The 17,645-nt window shown below is 42.9% G+C and overlaps 1 protein-coding gene across 1 annotated transcript in view; it reads left to right on the top strand.

Moving 5' to 3' along the window:
• The first annotated feature begins 6,007 nt into the window (after positions 1 to 6,007).
• The window catches only part of Abraxas1 (abraxas 1, BRCA1 A complex subunit), a 14,831-nt gene continuing 3,193 nt past the window's right edge, over positions 6,008 to 17,645 (top strand). Inside the window, exons 1-5 of the mRNA XM_037208858.1 lie at positions 6,008 to 6,145; positions 9,766 to 9,856; positions 10,502 to 10,538; positions 16,358 to 16,444; positions 16,679 to 16,709. Of these exons, the coding sequence (XP_037064753.1) occupies positions 6,014 to 6,145; positions 9,766 to 9,856; positions 10,502 to 10,538; positions 16,358 to 16,444; positions 16,679 to 16,709 (378 nt within the window). The 5' untranslated portion in view covers positions 6,008 to 6,013. The remainder of the gene's footprint in view (positions 6,146 to 9,765; positions 9,857 to 10,501; positions 10,539 to 16,357; positions 16,445 to 16,678; positions 16,710 to 17,645) is intronic.

The following is a 17,645-nucleotide window of genomic DNA, read 5'->3' as shown; positions in this document are numbered from 1 at the left end:
TGCTTCCTTGCTCTCTCTGAAATCTGAGGTTAACAGCAATCTTTTGTCTCCATGGTGCATGCTTTCCCCCGCTTTCCCTGTCCTCCTCTTCCAAGCTGTTGGGTGGGGCTCCCAAGACCTGCCCTGGGGCTAAAACCTGATCAAGGTCTGGCTCCAAGAATGGAATGTCACCAACAGTTTCTTGTTTGTGGTACAGTGCGGATGCAAATTGAGAGTTATTCTTGTTATGGTATATGCATGTATTTCTGTTCTTGTTTAAAATATTGTAACTTTACAATATATTCTAGAGTACTGAGGGAAATCACAAGAAAGACTTTGGTAAGAGTTTCTGTTTTAAAGGAAAAGAAAAAGTAAAATTTGTCTAGAGTAAATGTCTGAGGGATCAAAGTTATGGACTGAAGGTACATGGAAGGTTGTAGAAAGTCAGAGAGGATGTGATGTAAACTGTTTGTTATGGTTTCTTATACCTGCAAATACTGAATTTGAAAGTTAATTCTTGTTGGTTTTCATCTTAAAATGGCTAATGATTCTGCAAACTGCTTATGTGTGTATGTATACAGGCATGTGACTTGAAAATGTAAGCAAGCTTTAACTGTATGTATGTATGTGTGTAACTTGGATCCAACTGTGTGTATGTGTGCAAGTAATTATTGTTTAGAAAAACGAGCTTTAAACAGCAACCACGTGGCTCCCTCCATCTTGGCTGGTGATCTCATGGGCAGCCATGTGGCTGGCAGCCATCTTTTACTATGGTTATAAAGATCTACTCGGGTTAACACCTAATACTTATGTCTTTACCAAGTGTTCAACAGCAAGTTTCTAGAGAATTTAAATAGATGGCAACATATGTTTATTTGATTACTATTAAAGCTGCACATCAGTGCTTTTATTCACAGGAATATACCTTGCTCTGGCAGCCAAACTTTGCAACATAAAGGAATCATAGGAAACAGCTGAGGTTTGCAAATGTATGGCAGGACTAGAGTTCCAAAAAGAGTCTAGTTGCAGTGGTGGAAGACATTTGAGAGATCTCAGTCTTTTAAGAACAGTTTTTATAGTTAAAAACCAATGGCTTAAAAAATGTTTCTTCTTACCCAAGGTACGTTCAGGCTTAAGAATGTTGTATAATGATATTTGTTTTGGTTTCTTTACTGAACCTGTATTTGATGCTAGAAGAGCTTCAACTTAAAAGCATTGTTTTTAGGCTACTTTTGTAGACTGTTAGAGAACATAAATAGTCAGTCATAAGTAATCAAGTTTTTTAATTGTAGTCAGGGTAAGTAAGTACTCATGTAAGTTTACTCATTTACTCAGTCTCTTGCATATGTTTTTAGGGTTGAGCTTGAAACAAGTAATTAGAAACAAAGTTTGTCTATTCAGATATGCCTGGACAGCCCTCATACTTCAGAGATCTGAAGAATATGGCATTTAAATGTTGATCTAAAAGCTTACTATATCAGACAGGCTTCCAGATCCTAGCAGTGACCCAAGGTCTCCGAAGAAGATTACGTACGAGGCACCACAACATCTCTGCCTGAAATATGACAACGCTGACCACAGGGCAAGATGCCCCAGTGCAACGCCTGCCGCCAGGACCCAGCCCAGACTGTGGACGAGCAGTAGGACACTGGAATTGATTGCACCCTTTTGCGTGATCAAGGTCAGTCTTCCATGTCCTATTCCACAGGAAAAATACTCTGCCTTATGGACCTGATGGCAGAAGAAGATTGATGCTGTTCTGACTGGTGCCTCCAACGCTGTGGAGACCTGGGTAGGGTTTGGTCCCTGTAATTTATAGGATTGGAAGCTTCTTGGTCTGCACTCAGATATAGTTTATCCTTCTCAGATCTCTGACAGTACTGATGGCCAGGCTAGCTCTAACTTTGTCAGCATGGCAGCATCAACCAGATCCTTCTGCAAGGCTATAGCTTTCTTGTTAGCTCACTTTTAGGAAAATGTTCTAAGATATAAAAGTTTAAGTAAGTCATAAAGGTTCAGATATGAGTCCAAAATGAGATATGTTTCAGATTACTCTCCTGTTCTATGGTTCAGAGCTTAACATTTAGGAGTCCTGATGAGCTGGTAGAGCAATGACTACTTACTGTTCAGTTACAAGCTCAACATTTTGGATTTGTTTTAGATGTCATCTAAATATGTCTAAATGTAAACCTAAAAGTGCTTCTCATCAGGTCAAAAATCTCTGTCCAATTTATACCTGGCTTTCTGGACAGAAGGAAAATGTACAAGCTTTTAACTCAAATCTGTAGTTGTTGTTGGGACTCAAAGGCATGAGTCCACTTCTGCTGTTTTACAGACAATATGGATTTCAGTATAGATTGGTAATACTAATGTATCTAAAACTTTTATGTCATTTTGTAAGTAGGCCTCAAAGGATCAAAAGAGTCATAAAAACCTAGACCCACTTCGCAGAGGTCAAAAGGACCCCAGATAAGTATTCCTAAAGATGGTATTTTTCCTCTCTCCTGGTCTTGGGACTACTGATTTTCCTATTACTAAGGGTATGGACCTAAGGGTTCCAAACAAGTTCATAAATTTTAACCTCTGTTCCTAGTTTAAATTTGTCTCAACAGATTTCCATTTGGCTGGCAGTCACCTCCAGGTTTCAGTTGCTGACTCCACTGCTCCAGATGACTGTGAGCTCCAAACTTGCTAAAAGCTGACGTGGACCAGCCCAGCTAACATGGTTCTTCCCTGTCTGTCCCTATGGGGTCAGGCAGCTACATGCTTCTGACAAATGCCCCTTTGCCCAGTCTTTGACTAGCTTTTCAGCCTTTTGGGGCCCCCTGACATCGGCGCCCCAATGCCAGCTCGAAGCAGTTCCAGAAGAGAATACATCACCCATATACCCTGTTCAGAAAAGGCTGAAATGCTGGGTCAAAAGAAAACTCCCTGGCATAGAGACAAGATGGCTAACTATACATGGCCATTATTAGAGAGGGATACCTAGGAGCTAACTGTCCAAAACCCATGATTGGGTTCCATTAGGCACATGAGAAGGGGGAAATGTGGAACCAAAATAAGACCAAAATGCTCTCACCCCAAAACTAAAGGCCTAAGACTGCTCCTTTTAGCTACAGGCCATAAGTTACTGGAACAGGCCAGAAGTTACTGAGACCAGTCAGTTCAGATTCCAGAAACCAGGAAGTGTAAAAGTACAGAGCCACAAGATAGTCACGAGGTAATGCCTGCCAGACTATGGAATGTCCTCTCCCTGGTTTCCAGGGTAACTGACCACAGAAATGCCCCACCTGAGGGCAGCCAATGAGAAATGGTGGCAGGCAACCACTCCCTTAGAAGTAATTTCTAGAAGTCCCTAGAAGCGAGCCAATCAGAATTGTACCTGTACTAGCACCCCTAAATGATGTAACCTTGTGACTTTTCCCTTTAAAAACTGAGCTTGCAGACAGGTGGACGCTTCCTCCAGCCTCCACTGCGTTGGATGTATTGGACGAAGTCCCTGCCTAGGCTTGTATTGCTTTTGGATATCCAGAATTAAACCTTGCTTTTGCATTCCGGCATGCTCGTCTTTGGTGGTCTCTCTGGGGGTCACGATCTGGGCACAACACTTACCCTTTGAGGAAATGTCACGAAACATGACAGAATCCGCTAACAAGAGTTTTATTAAGATGAAAGGGACAGAGGAGTGCCCAGGCCTGTGGAAAAGACACGTGTGTAGAGAAGAAGAAGAAGAAGAGAGAGAGAAAGCCGGGAATATGGCGCCGGCTTATAAAGGCTGGGTGGCACACGCGAGAACACAGGTCGATGTAACTACTTCACGCATGTGCAGATCACATGGTTGCATTGTGCGCTCTTACGCAACCATGCAAAGTCACAGGATCCTGGTCACCGAGATGCCTTGACCCGGAAATGGCTATTTTGAGCTGGAACTGGCTAGGCGGGAGTGTCCAACCGTGGGGGCATGTTGTGAACCCATCAGTGCCTAAGAATTCTAGAAAACAAAAATGCCTCTGACCTGTGAGCCCCACTTGCCCAAGGACAGATGACTTTCTGGAATGCTGGGGGCTGTTCACATAAGAGAACAGTTACACGTTTTCACGTCTGTAAACAAGCTTGGTTGCTCCAACTGCACAGGATGTGCTTGCTTCAAATGTAGGCAGGAGGCAACAGGCAGAAAGTACATCAGGATGTATGCTTGTCCCTGATTGGACAAAGGCGGGAAGTATGTAGCCTAGTGGGTTTTGCCTTTGTATAACATTTGTATTGTCACAACATGGTGATGTATTTTTCAGACAGCAATTTAGTCCAGTGAGGATGTTCAGGGCAAATTATCACAAACATTGCTGTGGTGTCTTTAATGAGATGCCCCCATAGTCTGGGATATTGAATAATTAGTCTTCCATTGGTGGCACTGTTTGGGTGGTTTTAGGAGGTGTGGTCTTGCTGGAGGAAGTATGTCATTGAGGGCAGGCTTTGAGAGTTAAAAGGTTTGTACCATTTCTGGTTCGCTCTGTCTGCTTCTTGCATGAGGTTCAAGATGTTTTCAGCCTGCTAGTCCGGTCACCATGCCTGCCATGCTCCCCACTTAATGGTGATCAACTCCTGGCCCTCTGGAACTGTAAGCCCAAGTAAACCTCACCTTCTGTAAGGTGCCTTGGTCATGGTATTTTATCATAGCAGTAGAAAAGTAACTAATGCAATTGCTCAGCAGAAATGTTACCAGACCCAAGTCCATCTGTTCCATTCTTAAAAGCCAATAATCAGGGAATGAGAGCTGGAAGAAAGTCAGGTTTATTTAAGAGTTAGTACTCTGAGAAGATGAGGGAAACTACCTTCCCCCCACAATTCCATGTTAGGGAATACAGGTAAATGAAAACCCTTTCACAAGGAGGGAAAGGAAGTGCAGAGGTCAATGGGCAGGAAAATCAGGTGCCGAGTGGGACTTTTGTTGGCTAGCACTCTAGTTTTTATTCCCTCTGCCATCACAGTCATCCTTGACCTCCTGTTCACGTAATTCTTTAGATAAACACACTACTTTTCTGAAAATTAAACGTCACAGCAATTTACGTCATGTATAATTATATATATGATACATATGATATGTCCCACAAAAAATTTATATCCATTATATACATATGTGATGTAGGTGCAGCTCCCCCTTACGCTCACGTCCATGCTTCAGTGTGTCTTATACTTTCCTGGGCATCTCTGTTAACCCCTGTGCTGAAAATTCATGTGTGAGATGTCTTTTAGTGACCCCTTCCTCCGCGTCATACTGCTATCCTGGGGGAAGAGAACTCCACATGCTATTAGTGGCAACGGGGTGTAGCTTTGCCTTCTTCCTTGTCGACACTGACCAGCCAATCCTGACCATGGCACGACAAAACCCAAACATGCAATACTAATTCATTTCAGTAGTCTGTCATTTCGCCAACTTTCGGTTATTTAAAAACCATCGCTTTTCGTACTTGTGTATGTGCACGCGTGTGAAATATGCGTCAATCCCACATCTTCCCATTCACTTTACTTATATCAAATGACACAGCACAGTATGGTTAGGCTGATCATTAAACTCTCATAATGTTCAAATGTAGTCTTTAAACTAGACTTAGATCTGGAGTTTTTTTTAATTGCAATCAAACAAACTAAAGAACCAAACACACATACACATAGAAGAATGCAACACGGCTGGAATATCCTAGAAAAGACAACGCCCCCCAACTGGTTATTGGTCTTCTAAGTTTCAATAGGTGAAGGGCAGTGTAATACAGTTAGAAAACCAAAATGGGACCTATCTGCGGTATTAAAATGTTGCCAAGCAACAACCATTAGTTGCCTGAAACTACCCACACATAGGATTTTGCCTGTATGCCGCAGGTAGCTCAGCCAAGTGGACTCACCCTCCCTGGGCTAGAGGGCGCTCTTTTGCGCTCCCTCCAAACCACGCCCTCCCCGTCCGCAGGCGCAAACCCCGCCCCTCCGGCCCCGCCCCGCCCCTCCGGCCCCGCCCCGCCCCGCCCCCCGCCCTCCCGTCATGCGCCGCGGCGGTGGCGGCGGCGGTCCCGACGGAGGCGGCGGTATGGAGGGCGAGAGCACGGTGGGGCTGCTGTCTGGCTTCGTGCTGGGCGCGCTCACCTTCCAGCATCTCAACACCGACTCAGACACGGTGAGCCGGCCGGCCGGGCGGGCGGGCGCGCGGCTGTGGTTCCCGCCGTCCCTGCCGCGGCTCCCGCTGGCCGTGCGGAGGTCGCGGACCGGGGCGCCCTCCCCGGCTCTCATCCGGGCCCTTTTTATCCGGTCAAGTTTGGGCGGGAAGGAAAGTTCCCGGCGGCCTCCCGCTGGGCAGGGGTTGGTTCGGGCCGCTTCCCGCTCTCACTACCCGGTCCTTTGCCAGGGACCCGCGCCGGTCCCTGCCGGCAGCGCGCGTGCGCGGCCACCATCGGGAGGACGGGCCCCGGCGGGGTAGACGCGGCGGGCAGCCGCTGCAGGGAGTTGGTTGGCCAACCCGGGTTCTGGGGCTTACGGTGGCTGCTCAAACCTGGCCTGAGATGGTGAGGCCCAGCTACTCTCTCTGCTACAAATGCAGATTTCCGTTACAAATGCAAATTAGTCCTGGGTCAGATGTTGTAAGTGCATCTTTAAACTTTTGCCTGCTTTCGAAGCCACTGAGTGAAAGTGGAGAGAGAAAAATGGTAAGTCTGCGTTTAAAATTTAGGAGATTAAAAACTCACTGTGAACCAGGAAGCAGAGGCAGGCGGATCTCTGAATCCGAGGCCAGCCTGGTCTGTAGAACAAGTTCCAGGACAGCTAGGGCTACCCTGTCTCAAAAACAAAACAATAAACTCACTGTAAAACTTTGAGGTCGGGAAGTAACATCTTGTAATAAGTTTTTAGTAACGTAATGAAAGAAACTAAGACTTATCTAAAATGAGCTTTGGGGACTGCGCTGAAATAGTTCGGAGAGTATGGTACTGAACAGTGTCGAGTAACGCACGTGAAATGTTGTGCCCTTCATTTTAAAGCATGAGGTCTTCGTGGCCTAAAGTTGCTTTTCAGCACAGTCCTAAAGATAAGGATTGTACAATAAAGGTTGTAGTTAGTATGTCTTACATGCATTATATCAAGTTGCCTTATAGATGAACACCTAGCAAAGAACAAGTAGATGACATTTTTTAAATGTGTGTCGAGCTCGCTTGGGCAGCACATGATACTGAGATTAGCATGGCTCTACAGGAGGGTGGCATACAAATTTAAGCACTTCATATTTAAAAAAAATGCATGTGTATTTGTGGCACTAATTTTGGAAGATGTTTAGTGTGAACATAGGTAGATTGTCCTTAAATCTGTATCTTGTAAGATTAGCCCTTGTAAACTACGTCTTGGTGATAGACCCTAGTTTCTCAGCTATTTTAACTAAATTTGTTGTTGTTGTTTAAAGATGTGTATGTGTGTGTGTTGCCTGCTTGAACATCTGTGGACTACACTGTGGCAGTGCCCGTGAAGGCCAGAAGAGGGCATCAGATCCCCTGGTATTGAATGGTAGAGATGTGGGCAGTGGGAACTGAACCCTGTTCCTTTGTAAGAGTAGTCAGTGCTCTTAACCACTGAACATTCTCTCCAGCTCCTTAACTGAAAATTTTAAGAGTTGTTTTCTGAATAGTAGTACTTAGAATTGACTGATATTTTTCCTAGTTTTTGACCTTGGGAGTATCAAAATTAAGAATACTTGCAGTTATGGATTTTTATCCACTTGGTTCTTTTTTTTTTTTTGGTTTTTCGAGACAGGGTTTCTCTGTGTAGCTTTGCGCCTTTCCTGGAGCTCACTTGGTAGCCCAGGCTGGCCTCGAACTCATAGAGATCCGCCTGCCTCTGCCTCCCGAGTGCTGGGATTAAACGCGTGCGCCGCCGCCGCCACCACCACCACCCGGCAAAATGTTATTTTGTCTTTTTTTTTTTTCTTCCAGAGCTGAGGACCGAACCCAGGGCCTTGCGCTTGCTAGGCAAGCGCTCTACCACTTAGCTAAATCCCCAACCCCTCCACTTGGTTCTTTTAAAAGATGTTGGGAACATTCCTTTATTTATTTACTTTTAATAAAATGGGGGCAAGGCATTATTAACTACTTATTTATTTATTTGAGAGAGAGAGGGTTTCTCTGTATCTCTGTATAGTCCTGGCTGTCCTGGAACTTGCTCTGTAGACCAGGCTGGCCTCAAACTCACAGAGACTTACCTGCATCTGCCTCTCAAGTGCTGGAATTAAAGGTGTGCGCCACCACTGCCCAGCCATTATTAACTAATTTTAATGAATAGAAAAGTTCACTGTCAAGCACACTTGATCTTTAAATGTACCTAAAGGAATAACTGAATTCGCTGGAATGAAAAAACCTGTATGCCTGTATTTTAAAAGAAAACAGGTACACAGTAACCCCTTGGGAAGCTGATGCTGAAATTGAATTCCACATCTCTACTATTTCATAATTTTTTACACATTTTTAAATCTGAAAACATTGATCACTGTGTCATCCCATAGCTTAGAAGTCAGACTCCCCCTGTGAGCAGCATTCACACAACGCTGTCCCTGAAGTCTTAAATTCCTATGCTAGACCTGAGTGCTTACTTATTGTCCATACATTAGATGAGGAGATAACTAAGACAAATTCCAGCTACAGTGGGAACTTGGGCTTCTTGGAGTTTGGTTTTAGATTGATATACCAGCATAACCAAGGGTATGTATGCCCTTCCATCCCTACCTCCCGGGAGTTGAGGTTATAGGTGTGCCACTGGCTTATTTTAGTCCCCAGTTGTGTCCCTAGAGGTGTGTCTGTCTAGATTGTGTGTGTGCCCAGTGTCTGTCTCTGCCCGTGAATCAGCATGTTGCTCAGCTCCTTCTCCAGCACCAAGTCTGCCTGTGTGCTGCGATCGTCTCTACAGTGGTAATGGACTAGCCCTAAAAGTGTAAGCAAACCTGCCATTAGATGTTTCTTTGAGTTGTGCTGGACATGATGTCTCTTCACAGCAGTAGACTAAGATAGCCAACAGGGCTAGGTTTCAGCTCCCAGGACTGGCTGGAGTACAAGAAAGGGCCCAGGGCAAAAACTAAACAGGTGTCCAGAGGGTTTGTCCATACCTACCTGAGAACTGGTTCTGAGTGGTAACTCAGAGTTAAACTTTTTGTTTTATGTGCATGTCTGCATCATGTGCATGCAGTGCCTGCAGAATTCAGACAAAGCCATCCCCTGGGTTTGGGTACTGGGAGTTGAACCAGGGTCCTGTTAACACTGAGCTATCTCCCCAGCCCCCAGATCAACTTTTAACCCTAATGTTAAAAGTCAAACTATTAATCTTAATGTTTATTTGGGTTGCCACATTAACTCTAAAGATCAATAAAGTCTTCTCTTGGCACTTTGGGAAAAAAAGAAAAGAAACCACTGACTCCCAGAAACTCATGAAAAGTCTGGGCTCTGCTGCTCATTTGGGATGTTTTGTCGTGGGCTTTCCCTTCACAGCTGCCCACAGGAACCTCGTGCTCCAAGACAGACTGCCCTGCTGGGCCAGCCCTTCAGAGGTTCTGAGCTTGTCTGCTTTCGACTGACGTGCTTCTAGTGCTGCCTGCCCAGACGATTACCCAGCCCTTGAGAGTCAGGCTGTCTTCTGCACACAGCCTCTCCCAGCTGTCCACACTTGTTTATGTTGTTGGGAACCACTGAGAAAATGTGATGAGGAGTCAGAACAGTACCTATCCAGTGTGTTTCATAGACTGCCCCTTGTTTTTTTTTTTTCTCATAGGAGGGTTTTCTTCTCGGGGAAATGAAAGGTGAAGCCAAGAACAGCATTACTGATTCACAAATGGATAATGTTAAAGTCGTTTATACAATTGGTGAGTCACCTAGCTCTGTATGGTTTTTGGTAGTTTATATGCTGACTAATCAGCATAATTGTGACTACTTTTTTGTAACATTTTAATTGTGTGCTACATGTGTCATGCATAACTGCTGGAGTAGGTTCTCTCCTTCCATCATGTGGGGTCGGGGATTGAACTGAGTGGTCAAGCTTGTCAGCTGGTTCCTTTCCCTGCTGAGCCATCTTGCCTGTGTGTGCCTCTGTGTGTGTGTGCCTCTGTGTGTGTGTGTGTGTGTGTGTGTGTGTGTGTGTGTGTGTGTGTGTTCAGACTATTAAAATATATGAGTGGGTATACTGGTGCACACTTGTAATCCCCACACCTAGAAGGGAGGCAGGAGGATCAGAAGTTGGGTCCTATGTGTTTGTCTTTGGCTAGTGACTAGAACATGTAGTTCCAAATGGGACTCCAGGTAGGGTTTTTAGCCCTGTGTCGCTGGGGAGTCACGTGATTCCTCTTTGCTCATTCACCTTTGAAATAGTAAGAGTGGTTTGTCTTAGGGGTGTGTCTGAAGTGTAAATGAAGAACTGCACATAGTGAAGCCAGGAGCATGAGGTAAACACGCCTCAGTGTGGTGGGCAAACGATTACTACACTCCTAATATCCTGAATCCTTTTTTTCTAGACATTCAGAAATATATTCCATGCTACCGGCTTTTTAGGTGAGTAACAGTATTAGTAAGAACAAGTAAATTACCCATTATGAAAATAATTCTGTGCGAGTTAAGTAATTGAAAACACATGCAGAGTGTCTTAGTACCGGTTGTACACAGAAGGAGGTTTGTCGTTTGTTTGAAGGCACACTGGTGCGTCAATCCCACCTGTGATTCTTCAGTTGCCTTCCCATCAGCTGGTTTCTGCTTCCTCTGCAAAGCCCGTTTACTGTGAGGGTTGCATCCTCTCACCCAGTCCTCTCATTTCTTATTGTATTCTCATGTGTCAGTTACAGTCGTTTTTTCCATCTTTGGATTCCGCTTTATTAATCGCTTCTCTCTTTTTGTTACCAATTATATTCTTTAACCTGTTTGCTGTTGCATTTCTCTAGTGAAAGGTCACCCCTCGGGTTGACAGATGGTAGCAGAACTGCTGCTGTTAATACCCTGCATTTTCCTAATGTCTTAATGAGTTAGCATCCATAGAAAAATACAAACAATACATTTTCCCCAAGCAAACAAATGTAGCCATAGTATAGTGTCGTTTTAAAGTCTGTTTATGATTGATATCAGCCGCAAAGGAAGCTAATCACTATCTTACACTCACACACTTCACACACTCTCTGTGGACATCTTTAAGACTGTGCGTCACAGGGGCGTGCCCAGTAAAGAAGGCTCTGAGGTGGGGAGAGGGTGTGACCCAGCAGCCCGGCATGCTTTACCCGAGCACCAGGAAAAGTGAGTCTTCTGCTGCAGTCCTTTAACATACAGTGGACACACAAACCATTTGATGAATGATGACTTCTTCATGGGACATCATAAAAATGACTTCCTGAAGGGCCTGGACCAGCACAGGATTAAGAGACAATGAAAGGTGAATCAGTCTTTCTGGATGACTACATTAAGAATTAGACCAATTAAGTAGTGTCTGAGCTGCAGAGACCACCATCTACTAATGTCTGGGCCTGTCAGCACTTAGGGTAAAGGTAAAGAGGACATGAGTAGAGCTGTCTGGAAATATCTCTCATTCACAAAGTTTATATACCCTTCATCTTCAGTTAAAACCAGAATAGGCCGAAGTTCATGATTTAGTGGAAAACACAGAACTACTTAATGCAGTGGTTCTCAACCTGTAGGTTACCTAAGACCATCAGAAAACACAGGTATTTATGATTCATAATAGTAGTAAAATTATAGTTATGAAGTAGCAACAGAAATCATTTTATGGTTGGGGTTACCACGACATGAGGAACTGTATTAAAGGGTCGCAGCGTTAGGAAGGTTGAGAAGCATTGACTATTTAATGGTAGGACAGAACAGGAAGAGACGACATTTCTTTTTAATGGTTGTGTGTGTGGTGTTGGGGATGCTGCTGAGCAAGTTTCTGCTAAGCCCCAGCCTCTAGGCTTTCTAACAACTTGTCATGTTGGCGCTTCCCACTTACAGATCATATAGGTGAGTCTATTAAAAGTCTTCTGATGACATCTCTTGAAGTCCAGGTTAGCTAAGCATTAATACCCAGCTTTATAATTTACCAGGGTTGTCAAGATACAACCCTGTGAGCTATTTTATACAGCCCTTCATCTCCGAATGTTACCGTATTTTTAAAGGGCGTGGGGAAAGTAAGAGAAAGGGCACACAGTAGGAAGCAGACATGGGGGAAGTAAGAGAAAGGGCACACAGTAGGAAGCAGACATGGGGGGAAAGGCTTGGAAGACTTTGACTGCAGTTTACAGGTGAACTGTACCAGCGGTGGACTAACTACATTGCTTCTCAAACATTTCAACTGAATACACTGACTGGCTCTTCTCAAAGGCCTAGAAATTCTTTTAAAATAGGTCAATGAACACTAAAATTTAATAACTTAAAAAGTAGGCACTTAAGTATGAATTCTTTACTGTATATCCTTTTGGGGAGTTAGGAGACAACACAGGGTCTCTATATGTAGCCCAGGCTGGCCTAAAACTCCAGATTCTCCGGTCGCAGCCTTTCAAGTGTTAGATTATAGTCATGTGCCACCACACCTGGCTTTTATAATGTTTCCATATAAAACTCTTTCTAGAAACTTGACATATAATCAGCATTCTCACACATCTGTACTATTAGCCTATGCTTATATACCCTGAGGTATTCAGTGTTCTCACACATCTGTACTATTAGCCTATGTTTATATACCCTGAGGTACTCTGTGTTCTCACACATCTGTACTATTAGTCTATGCTTATATACCCTGAGGTACTGTGTTCTCACACATCTGTACTATTAGTCTATGCTTATATACCCTGAGGTACTCTGTGTTCTCACACATCTGTACTATTAGTCTATGCTTATATACCCTGAGGTATTCAGTGTTCTCACACATCTGTACTATTAGCCTATGCTTATATACCCTGAGGTATTCAGTGTTCTCACACATTTGTACTATTAGCCTACACTTATATACCCTGGGGTACTCTGTGTTCTCACACATCTGTACTATTAGCCTATGCTTATATACCCTGAGGTACTCTGTGTTCTCACACATCTGTACTATTAGTCTATGCTTATATACCCTGAGGTACTGTGTTCTCACACATCTGTACTATTAGTCTATGCTTATATACCCTGAGGTACTCTGTGTTCTCACACATCTGTACTATTAGTCTATGTTATATACCCTAAGGTACTCAGTGTTCTCACACATCTGTACTATTAGCCTATGCCCTTAAGTACTCTGTGTTCTCACACATCTGTACTATAGTCTATGCTTATATACCCTGAGGTACTCAGTGTTCTCACACATCTGTACTATTAGTCTATGCTTATGTACCCTGAGGTACTCAGTGTTCTCACACATCTGTACTATTAGTCTATGCTTATATACCCTGAGGTACTCAGTGTTCTCACACATCTGTACTATTAGTCTATGTTATATACCCTGAGGTACTCAGTGTTCTCACACATCTGTACTATTAGTCTATGCTTATATACCCTGAGGTACTCAGTGTTCTCACACATCTGTACTATTAGTCTATGTTATATACCCTGAGGTACTCAGTGTTCTCACACATCTGTACTATTAGCCTATGCCTTAAGTACTCAGTGTTCTCACACATCTGTATTATTAGTCTATGCTTATATACCCTGAGGTACTGTGTTCTCACACATCTGTACTATTAGCCTATGCCCTTAAGTACTCAGTGTTCTCACACATCTGTACTATTAGTCTATGCTTATATACCCTGAGGTACTCAGTGTTCTCACACATCTGTACTATTAGCCTATGCCCTTAAGTACTCAGTGTTCTCACACATCTGTATTATTAGTCTATGCTATATACCCTGAGGTACTCAGTGTTCTCACACATCTGTACTATTAGCCTATGCCCTTAAGTACTCTGTGTTCTCACACATCTGTACTATAGTCTATGCTTATATACCCTGAGGTACTCAGTGTTCTCACACATCTGTACTATTAGTCTATGCTTATGTACCCTGAGGTACTCAGTGTTCTCACACATCTGTACTATTAGTCTATGCTTATATACCCTGAGGTACTCAGTGTTCTCACACATCTGTACTATTAGTCTATGTTATATACCCTGAGGTACTCAGTGTTCTCACACATCTGTACTATTAGTCTATGCTTATATACCCTGAGGTACTCAGTGTTCTCACACATCTGTACTATTAGTCTATGTTATATACCCTGAGGTACTCAGTGTTCTCACACATCTGTACTATTAGCCTATGCCCTTAAGTACTCAGTGTTCTCACACATCTGTATTATTAGTCTATGCTTATATACCCTGAGGTACTGTGTTCTCACACATCTGTACTATTAGCCTATGCCCTTAAGTACTCAGTGTTCTCACACATCTGTACTATTAGTCTATGCTTATATACCCTGAGGTACTCAGTGTTCTCACACATCTGTACTATTAGCCTATGCCCTTAAGTACTCAGTGTTCTCACACATCTGTATTATTAGTCTATGCTATATACCCTGAGGTACTCAGTGTTCTCACACATCTGTACTATTAGCCTATGCCCTTAAGTACTCTGTGTTCTCACACATCTGTACTATTAGTCTATGCTTATATACCCTGAGGTATTCAGTGTTCTCACACATCTGTACTATTAGTCTATGCTTAATTACCCTGAGGTACTTACTGCACCAGGTTGAGTTGCTTAGAAGTGAACCATACTAGAGAAATACAGCAATAAAATTTTTTTTCTTTTTTCTCTCCTCTCTCTTCTTCTCCTTCCCTGTCCCCTTTTCCTTCTCTGGGGTTGAACCCAGGAACTTGTTTCTGGACGTGTCATGATTCAGTCTTTGTCCAAGTCACTAATGTCATAGCAGATGTCCTTCAGTGAACCCAGCTACCCCTCAGCCCATTAAAACTTTTTTTTTTTTTTTTTCTTTTTTTTGGTTTTTCGAGACAGGGTTTCTCTGTGTAGCTTTGCGCCTTTCCTGGAGCTCACTTGGTAGCCCAGGCTGGCCTCGAACTCACAGAGATCCGCCTGGCTCTGCCTTCCAAGTGCTGGGATTAAAGGCGTGCGCCACCAACGCCCGGCTAAAACTATTTTAATGAAGGCTACTTGTGTTTTCCCTGTGGTACTGGAGATTGAACCGAGGGCTTTACTCATACTGGGTTGACCTGTAATCTCAGTCGTTTCTTTATCTATTTGAGACATCGTCTTACTAAATTGCTGGCCTTAAACTCACTCTTGTAGCTTAGGCAGAACTCAAGGTTCTCTTGCCTTAACCTGTTGCCTTAATGCTGGTCAGATTTATAGGCGTGTACCATGAAGCTCAGCTTAAAAATGTTGCCATATAGAATATAGTTGGTCAGTTTTATGTAATAAATATTTCCAGTATATACTTGAGGATTTCCATTAAAAAAAACCTATAGAATCCTATAGGATTTTGTTTATCATTTCAGCATTGTTAAAAGGAATATCGTCTATCTTAATGCTAAAAGGAAGGAGTAGGACTGAGGAGATGGCTTCATTGTTAAACTACCTGCTACACAAGAGTAAAGACCTGGGTTTGGATCCCCAGCAACCATGTCAAAGCTCCATGCATCTGTAACCCTAGTGTCAGGGAGGAGGGCAGAGAGAGGTGACAGGAAGATCCCTAGGGCGCATTGGCCACAACTAGCCAAGTCTATGAGCTCCAGGTCCAGAGCGAGCAAGGAAAACAGCATCACCCTTTGGCTTTTATGTGCGTGTGCACCTGATTGCATGTGTGCACACACATAACTGCACCTGTATATGGAAGGAACCATGACTTGGAGTCTTACAGGAAGAGAAAGCAAAGCCAGAAGTAAATGTCTGGGTTGTCTAGAATTATTCTTTCTGTATCTTGGAAGTCCAGCTACAAAGCACTGGACTAAACCAAATTCATCCTCTCCTCCCCAGTCTCCCCAGATACCCAAAACATACAGCTTTTGGGATTAACAATGAATAAATTAACCTTTTTTTTTACTGCTCTTCATTACTATTCCAACAGGGCTTATCAGTTATTAAGAAGTGAACTGGGTATATGAACTTTCTGATACTTGTATTTAATGAATAGTATATTGTTCTGTTTTAGTTTAAAAGTATGATAGACAAAGCTCATACCTAGTCTTTTATGTTGTTGTTTTTGCTTATGGACCTAATGTTTCTACCATGTAAGTGTTAATTTTTTAATTTTTTCTACTATTTACTTTAGGAGTTCATATGATAGGCAAGTAGATATGCATTTTGGTTGTATAGTAATGGGTTAGGATAACATTTAAAATGCAAATAAAATTATTCAAATTTCTAGCTTACTTGAAATATCTTTAATTTTGATTTTTATAGCTTTTATAATTCTTTAGGTGAAGTAAACGAACACGCACTGAAGAAAATTCTTTCAAATGTCAAAAAGGTATTATCCTTTCTTTGTTAGTACTGTTTGTACTATTTTGCGATCCTAAAAACATAGTACTTTTACAGAAGCCTTAAGTGGTATTAGTGGTATTCATTAGAACATATAAGAAGACTTATTCTTCCCAGAAATTCAGCAATGTTTCTCTAAAAGCAAAACTAATCATGGAGCATATCCATCTTGGGGCTAAAGAGAATGGCTTGGGTTCCGTTCCCAGCTCCCACATGGCAGCTCACAACCAGCTGTAACTCCAGTCCCAAGAGATACGATCACTTCTTCTGTCCTGTGTGAACACCTGCATACACGTGGTACACAGACATACAAGCTGGCAAAATACTCCTGCATATACAGTAAAATGGGAAAAGACGGTATCCATCTTATTATTTCCTTGACTACTATGATTTACGTGGACTTCTCTGTGGTTTATTGCTTAACCACAGTCTTTGCCAGTCTGATTTATTCTAGAACATAACTCATTTCTGTTATTTTCACAGAGCTGCAATCTTTGTTTTGTTTTGTCTTCTGGTCTCAAACTGCTGTAGTAAGTGGCTGGGACTTGAGGTGTGTGTCACAGAGCCTGGCTTTGCAGTTACTATTTGATATAAATGCAGAGACAGCTTCCTATACAGCAATTACATTTAAATCCTCCATGTACTTAGTCTTCAGATAAAGTTATTGAAAGTCAAAATGCCCCCTCCCCACAAAAAAAAAAAAAAAAAAAAAAAAAAACACAACTTTTCCCAAGGTAATGCATTTTTGTCTTTAAAATTTTATTTATTATGTATACAGTGTTTTGCCTGCCCATATGCCTGCAGGCCAGAAGAGGGCGCCAGATCTCATTGTAGATGGTTGTGAGCCACCATGTGGTTGTTGGAAATTGAACTCAGGGCCTCTGGAAGAGCAGCCAGTGCTCTTAACCTCTGAGCCATCTCTCCAGCCCCAAGATTTCAGGAATAGTTTTGGTCACTGGGGATGCTGGCACACATCTCTAATTTTAGAATGAAAGTAGATTTAATAATAGAAGTGTCTTTTAGATACTGAGTGTATACATGTTATCCTAAGTATGTGGGGAGCCACGGTGGGAGGATTTCAAGTTTGAGGCCCACCTAGGCAACCTCATAGATCCTGACACAGGCTGTGGCTGTAGCTTCTGGGTTCACTTCCCTAGCACTAAAGCATGAGGCATGAGAGTCGGAGGTCAGTCTGTGGAAACGATATGGT

Source organism: Peromyscus leucopus, chromosome 10 (genome assembly GCF_004664715.2).
Source record: "Peromyscus leucopus breed LL Stock chromosome 10, UCI_PerLeu_2.1, whole genome shotgun sequence".
NCBI lineage: Eukaryota > Metazoa > Chordata > Mammalia > Rodentia > Cricetidae > Peromyscus > Peromyscus leucopus.
The sequence above is the reverse complement of the archived record's forward strand: the minus strand, read 5'-3'. Positions and strand labels throughout refer to the sequence as shown.